The sequence below is a fragment of the Telopea speciosissima genome, chromosome 1 (assembly GCF_018873765.1).
Source record: "Telopea speciosissima isolate NSW1024214 ecotype Mountain lineage chromosome 1, Tspe_v1, whole genome shotgun sequence".
NCBI lineage: Eukaryota > Viridiplantae > Streptophyta > Magnoliopsida > Proteales > Proteaceae > Telopea > Telopea speciosissima.
In genome coordinates, this window is record NC_057916.1 from 74391989 (window position 1) to 74400191 (window position 8203).

The window sequence follows — 8203 nt, forward strand, 5'->3', positions numbered from 1 at the left end:
TCGGGAATTATTCGTTTACCAAAATAAAAGTCGGGCAAAAAATTCAGACGTTATTTTTAATATTTTTAGTATCTGTTTAACATTATCAATCAATTAACATCCCTACATAAATTACAAGTAACATAAAATTGGGAATACAAGCATTTATAATCTACTAGTTCCATCATTAGGTAAATTCCTCCTATAGAGAGTACTGTAGTTGTTGTTTTTTTCTTTTTTTTTGTTAAAAAAAGTCTCTTTCTTACTAACTCCTTTCTTTCTTTAATGTGAATCTTACTGTCCCCAACTCCCCATGGCTCCTATACCTATAGTCCCAAGTTCCAAACACATAATCCAAGTGAGAAAGACTTTTTCCGTTTATCTTTATTTTTTTTTCCAATTCTTCGATGGATCTTGATCTCGATTTTGGAAGAAAATATTTTTAAAGTAAAATTAAAATCCATCAATAACATTTTTTTTTTTTATTTGGCATGAAAAACCCCGCAAGTGGGGCAATATATGAGGCCTCGGAGGGCAAAAAGGAAGTTACAATATTAAGGAGGTCCTCCGGAAAGGAAAACTTCCACAAACCCAGATAAGGGTAGCACAACGCCCACTTAGAGATAGCGTGGGCACAAGCATTGTCATCTCTGCCAACAAAAGAGAAAGAGATAGACTCAAAGCATGAAGAGAGAAGCCTTAAATCCATCATAATGATGGAGACTTCAATCGAGGGGTGGAGTAAGGGGTCCAGCAGACACTTTACAAGAACTTGACAGTCGGAATGGAGAACAACTCGACGAAGCCCATCATTAACTGCCTCTTGCAACCCCAGACGGATTGCTCTAGCTTCCCCAATAATAGCTGAGCTAGGGAAGTCGTGCTCAGTAGACACCATGTACAGGCGTCCAAGATCAGTAGTGATAACCGCCCCCATACCCATAGCCCTAGGCCTATCGGATAGGGAGGCGTTAGTAAAAATGTGAAAAACCCCCACCACCAGGCAAGGAGAGGGCCGGGGAAAAGGGGGGGTGGCGGGGAAGCAGGGGGGATTAAGGATCAATAATGATTCAGTCACACACTTGTTAACAGAAGTCACCCAAGATCGAAAAGCCAGAACACTCTTCTGAAAGGCCATAGCATTCCGACGCTTCCATATCTCCCAAAGGATGATTGCATGAGCAGAGAAGCATTCCCTTTGTTCTTTTTTCGAAATGCCAGGAAGGCGGCCCCAATGCACTACCCAATCTGAAACTGACCAACTAGGGTGAGTCAATGTCCGCAGAGAGACACAAGAAGCAAACCACGCTTGAAGAGCTTGAGGGCATTGCAAGAGAGCATGCACAACAGTTTCTAAGCCTTCACCACAGCCCGGACATAAGTTGGAAGCAACAACGTTCCTACGATGGAGGTTAGCCAATACCCCAACAGCATTAACACACGCTTTCCAAACAAAGGTTTGGATTTTTGGAGGGATACTAGATGACCAAATAATCTTCCAGACAATCTTTGGAATAGAGGAAATCCTAGTTCCCGAGGAAGAAGAAGGCGGAGAGAGAGAAGCTCCCAAACGGTAAGCAAACTTTACAGAGAAGAGCCCCTTAGTGTGGGGCCCCCAGCAAACCCTATCCTGGCAGTCATGACGGCTGATAGGGATCTTTAGAATCGCTTCCACCTCAAGAGAAGAGAACAAGGACCTAAGCCTGACAACATCCCAGGTTTTATCTGGAGCAATCAACTCAGTCACTAAGGTTGAGAAATTAGAAAATACTTACAGAGGCAGACGGAGAAGAGAGATAGTCTCGCTGGCTGAAATCTGAATAGAGACGGAAAAGAAGAAGATAGCTTCAGATGGAGTGTTCCAATCTCTGAACGAGGCAACAAATCTGTAGATGGGATGTGGGAATGTGGGATGGAAGTCACGAAAGTACGAGATAGCTGTTGCAGCCTTGCAGGTAGCAAGGTTGTTGCTTGCAGCGGTGGCCGGAGTCGGAGAAGAAGAAGCACCTCAGAGTCCCAGACGGCAAACTTGGTCTATTCTTTGACTCTTTGTCTCTCTCACAGACACAGAGTCACGGTAAAACTGTAAAAGAGTTAAACTATTAAAGGGGTGAAAGTGCAACCCTAGAGGAATACGTAACAGGATTTTTTTTGAGTTTTTTTAATTAACCGAATTATTAGGATACAATTCGGTTCGGCTGAATATAACGCGAGTTTTTAAATAATTCTAATAAGTCGCTACTTTTTCCGATTTGTATTTTTAATTCGAATTCGGCAAGAAATAATCGTATTATTTGGAATAATTTGATTCGGCCAAATTATTCGCGAATTAATCGGAGAATTAAATAACTAGGCTCCGATCTTAAGGTGGATTATTATCGTCTCCAATTCCCTATAGCTTGGCAGTGCGGCAGTGCTAGTGTGGATGTTTGACACGTGGTAGCTCGGACTTTCAATAGTCTGAGCTCCACATAGTCAATGAGCTTGAACCGTTAGATGTCCGAACTGCCATGTGTCATACATCCGCATTAGCACTGCCACACTACCGAGCTATAGGGAATTGGAGACGATAATTTTCCCCTTAAGGTTAAGCCCATTACAAAGAAAAACCAAAAAATAAAAGCCTTAAGACCCATATGATCCAATAAGGACTTCAAATTATTATTATTATTATATGAAAGAAATATGAAATTAACTAAATAGAATATTAGGAACATTTGATGTATGAGTATTGGTGTCTTAGTCTTAAATTATTTAATGGAGAGAGATAGGCAAACTGTTGTGCGGTAAACTAGCGGGCGGCATCAATGGGGGTGCAGGATGGAGTATCATATAAGAGGGGTAGATGAGTCATTTTAAAGGGGGGAAGAGAGGGACACAGTTGACACTCACTTACACTACACCACTGGTGTGCCCAGAATTTTCTCATTATTAAAATATGATTTTTAAGTCTTTTGAAAGTAACCATTCTCTCTTATGGGGAAAAGATTGGCTATGCTGCTAGGTATGAGGTACCTATCATGTGTCATCCTCTCTACTCTCCCAATAGAAAAAGGGAACCCTCTTACCCTCGAGTTGGGATCTGGTTCTCGTACGAGAATGCCTCACAAGCATACAGATGGAAGCCACCCCAGGTGGGAACCACATGTGGATTGCATCTGTACACCTATGAGGCATTCTCGTACAAGAACTTGATCCTTCTCCTTATCCTCCTGTGTCTAGTCCTGTGATTGGCTCATACCATTAGCTTACCAAAAACTGACACAATGCCCAACCCTCACTTCCCTCTCTTATTTGTTATCGAATTTTGCTTAAACTTAAGGGCATGGATTTGTTCTTTAAGGAATGACATGGGATGTATTAATTGTCAAAACCTAGCACAAATGAGCTACACAGATCCTCAATTGCTAAACTTTTTTACTTTTTTTTTGGTAGATCAATAGCTAAGATTCATAAGCAGTTATAGAAGAGACAAAATTTAGATCTATCTCCTGGGTAGCCCTTTCAATCAATACATCTTGTACACGTTTGAATGAATAAATCTCTCATTACCAAAAAAAAATTTGCTCAGAGCCAAAATTTAGATTTATCTCCTGTTTTAAGCAAAAAACAAAAAATAGCTATCTCCTGGGCGGTCTTTTCAATCAATACCAGCAGTTGATATGATACTACCTAATCAATATAATCAATATAATCAATATAATCAATATCTCATGAAAAGAAATAATTTTACTCATCAAACAGTATCCATTTAAAAAAACAAAAACAACTTCAACGAATGTAAGGAAATCAACACAAATTAAGTTATCATATACAATAAATCCAGCCGCAATCTCTCTCTCCTACAGAAAAGGACAAATCCAAAGAGGTGTAGAAATACGAGAAAGGATGTCGGGGCCAACATAGTGATCATCAATTTCCTCAGTCTCCAACCGAAACACTCCCATGTCATTACCACCTCCTTCCTTGAGACCCTGTGGGTAGTCATCGGTGTAATAGATACAGTTGGGTTCGCATTGTAAATGGTTAGAAGGGAAGATGGCGAAGGAGGTATTAGCACCCACAAACAGGGCACGGTTGTCCAGGCTCTTCACCTCCATCCACTTCCTGTTATCAAAATTGAACTTGTAAACATCAAAACCATCTGTTTCATGAATACGCATAAGTTGATCGCCCTCGCCCTCATAAAGATCCCGTGCAAGCATAAAGAGTTCTCCTGCTGACTCCACAAGATAAAAATAAGCATAAATGTTTATATCATCCCCCGGTTCAGCAAACTCAATCATCTTTGGCTGAGGACTAGAAATGTCAACCATCCACACTTTCCCAGTTGCATCGATAGCATAGAATTGACCATTGAAGTAGATCACGTCATCGATACCCTTACTGTCTATAGGAGTCCAAACTTCATCACCCAATCTCAAGAAGGATAATGTCTTGCATCCGGTAATTATCGCCATAACCACGCATTTTTCATCATCTTCACAAGGGGTTGTTTTGTTGGGTCTTGAGGACAATATCACTTTCCTTAAAAAAATCCGGTGGAGACATAACTCAGTGGGGAAATCATTTTCGGGTTTTGGTTGAGGTGGAAGCTGAATTTTATCCCCAGAAAAGGGGTTTAACAAGTCAATCTCCCAATCAAACCCAAAAGTTATCAACCAACCGCAGGAGGACCAACACCGCCTGCCACGGGCCTTTGGCAAGTTCAAGTGGTAAACCATTTGGGTGGCGAGACTGTAGAAGCCACGGTTGTCACTATCTTCCTTCTCCGCAAGCATCAGCCAGGGATACGCAATAGAGAAGCGCCACTTCTCGGCTGAAACTGATCGCCACGTCCGGCAAACCGCACCAAAACGAACAATATCTTCGATTGCCAAGAAACGATCCACAATCAATCCTAGAATGTCATCACAAAGTTCAGACCAGTTCCCCATACCCTTCCTTGTCTCGTGCAAATAGGGCAGTGACAAATAGACTGTTGAAAAGATAGATCTATAAAAACAATTAAGAGCAAAGTTAATAATAGAAATAAAATAAAGCTAGCATTGCAGAAAACAAAACCAAAATGGGGAAAAGCAAACATGAACTTGTCAAAGAAATACCGTCCCAAAAGTTTCAACTTTATTATCTTTATTTGCTAAGCCACGTGATGGAAGCAAGCACAAAGAAGACATACATATAGTAAATACCGCAAGGCAAAAATTGTTTATAAATTTCAACCCATAAATGGAGAAGTTTTAGAGCCTCATCAATTTCCAAAGATTATCAATCCAAACTCAACCCTTGGAAGTCAAAAACCCTAAAAAACAATTATGTCATTCAATATTATTATCATCATTATTTTATTTTCCTGTTTGATGAAAGTCATATTGTTTTACTTAATAAGCAGAGAACATAGAGAGATCCTACAGTGCAAAGGAGAAGGATTAAAGGATGAACAAAACCCATATCTATATTAGTGCCGTTAACGTCCACCATTGCTGTCGTCGAGGGTTATCTCCCTACTCTCCATTGAAAAACCTAACTCGCGGAGTGGAAAAACAAAAAATATAATGTGCCCTTTGTTTGAAACTTATCTTGGGCCTATGAAGGTCTTATCAACACTCACACTTGAACTTGGATAAGGAAAATGGGAGCACTTGAAGCCACCCAATCTGGTCCATAGTTAGTTAAAACAGAAATCGAAACAGGGCAGTCGAACATCCAGTCAAACATTTCCAGAACGCCAAGAATTCAAAAAACAGAAAATTACAGGTCTTAATCGTTTGGATATGGAAAAGTTCAGTACAAAAGAATACAGCAATATACACACACAAATTCACCATTTTGTGTAGGCTCTCAAGAGTCAACTACCTACATAGTACAGCACTCACACTTGAACTTGGACAAGGAAAATGGGAGCACTTGAAGCCACCCAATCTGGTCCATAGTTAGTTAAAACAGAAATGGAAACAGGGCAGTCGAAAATCCAGTCAAACATTTCCAGAACGCCAAAAATTCAAAAACCGGAAAATTACAGGTCTTAATCGTTTAGATTTGGAAAAGTTCGGTACAAAAAAATACAGCAATATACACACACAAATTCACCATTTTTGTGTAGGCTCTCAAGTGTCAACTACCTACATAGTACAACACTCACACTTGAACTTGGATAAGGAAAATGGGAGCGCTTGAAGCCACCCAATCTGGTCCATAGTTAGTTAAAACAGAAATGGAAACAGGGCAGTCGAAAATCCAGTCAAACATTTCCAGAACGCCAAAAATTCAAAAACTGGAAAATTACAGGTCTTAATCGTTTAGATTTGGAAAAGTTCCGTACATAAAGAATACAGCAATATACACACACAAATTCAATATTTTGTGTGGGCTCTCAGGTGTCAACTACCTACATAGTACAATCAAACCATCCATTCCAATCTCAGAATCAATTATAGGACAGAGTTTGTTAGAAACAAAATATCAAGCAAAAATCAATTTTCAAGCTACACTTAGGGGTTACTGTACAAAAAAAATGTTGTATTGTAAAACTTGAAAAAAAAGTGTTTCTGCTACTAAAAAAAATAGAAACCCGTATGGAATGTGCATATTAACAAAAACAAATATCTTCTGTTTCAATCAAATTACATAAAATGTCATCCTACACATATTTTCATTACTCATATATTGGAGAACACTAATTTAGCCATGTAAGCAAGATTGTCGACTGTGTCAACCTGACGCATGTCAACTACTTAGAATTCTATGATTACAAAAAAAAAGTCCATCTAAATAGAATTCAATTTTTCTAATACTAATCAAGTTCTTAAACTTCAAATTCAGCAAAAAGGTGTATATGTAGAATGTGAGTCATGGCCTGTAGGGTATGATTCCACTTATTACAACCAGGCCATACAAAACAACCAGTAAACTAATCAATAGACAGATATTCAGCCCCAAATCGTAAGGAAAGACCTATGGAACATGAGCCATGTGGTTCTCATGCATAATATATTTATGTTTGTTTCATTACAATATATTCCAAAGTACCCACCTTTGAACACAAGTGAGGAATCACTTATTATCTTTTTGGTTGGGCATGAACTGAAAAAGACGATCACTCAAAGTGTACTAAAGCACATAGTCCAAAACAGGAGGAGGAAGGACATATCCCTAAGCCATTCTCTTATGTAAGTGGCACAGAAAGTGAATGGCAATATCAGAAATATATGATTCACTATACATAGTCTTTAGATTTTAATCTAATACAACAATACAATGGCAGATGATGGTGAGCAGGCTTGTGCCTCGTAGGGTAAGGACAGAAACAAGAGCACATACATAGATCAAAACACAAGTTTTAATTGTGTTCATCGATCAATGGAATGCCACCATCAATTCCTGAATCATGAGTCAACAAGCCCATTCCCCCCCCCCCCCTTCTCGTTACTACTGTCCAAGCAAGGAGCCAGCCATTTGACAACTAACACATTCAAAACTAGTAGCTAGCAAAGTCAACCCAGAAATCAACTTTCTTTAATTCTAAACTCTCTAATCAATTGGTACAAATGCTATGGACTTACAGACTACTAAATTGAACCGAAATTAGATCTAGACCTAATATTAATTACCTAGATGCCACCTATAATTCAGCAATGCTATGGTTTTTGTCCAATCTCATCTCTCCTAGCAAGGAGGTAATGCAAAAGGCTCCAATATAGAAGAGCCGGAATCGGAAAACACCCCCCCCCCACACAAAAAAAAACAAAAAACAAAAAAAATCAACCAGAACAGCCTACTTTTCTGGTCGAGTGTTCTTCCACAGCAGTAGAATTTGTCTGTAAAATATCTCTGAAAACAGAGCTCTAGATCGGGCTGCGAACATAAATCCTAGTTGTACTAGAAAAGCTAAGTTGTAGGTCTGGAACTTGAATATCAGCCAATAGAATTCAGAACTCAAGAGATCAGAAAACTAGAAGCAGAGGAGGGGAAAGGGAGAAAGAAACCTGCAAATAGATAAGAATCGAAATCAGTTAGAAAGATTAGTTTTTTTTTTTTTCTCTGTTGCCCAACGATTTCAGTTCCAAAACCCTTACTCAAAAGAAGAACATAAAAGTAACAAGAGAGAGACAGAGGATTTACTTACGCGGTCTTAAGAGAGAGACAGAGGATTTACTTTCTGAAGAGCGGAAACTATTTCAGACCCAGCGTGAATATGAATTGACTCTAATCACACACATATATA

The 8203-nt window shown here is 39.2% G+C and overlaps 1 protein-coding gene across 1 annotated transcript; it reads right to left on the reverse strand.

Annotated features, from left to right (window-relative positions):
• Positions 1-3821: 3821 nt before the first annotated feature.
• Positions 3822-4916, reverse strand: LOC122654425 (F-box protein At2g26160-like). Its single transcript, XM_043848508.1, has one exon. It carries the CDS (start codon positions 4914-4916, stop codon positions 3822-3824), a length of 1095 nt encoding a protein of 364 aa, XP_043704443.1.
• Between the last annotated feature and the right edge of the window lie 3287 nt (positions 4917-8203).

Excerpts from the sequence above, each read along its gene's own strand:
- LOC122654425 (XM_043848508.1), bottom strand. The coding sequence starts at position 4,916 with ATGGGGAACTGGTCTGAACTTTGTGATGACATTCTAGGATTGATTGTG.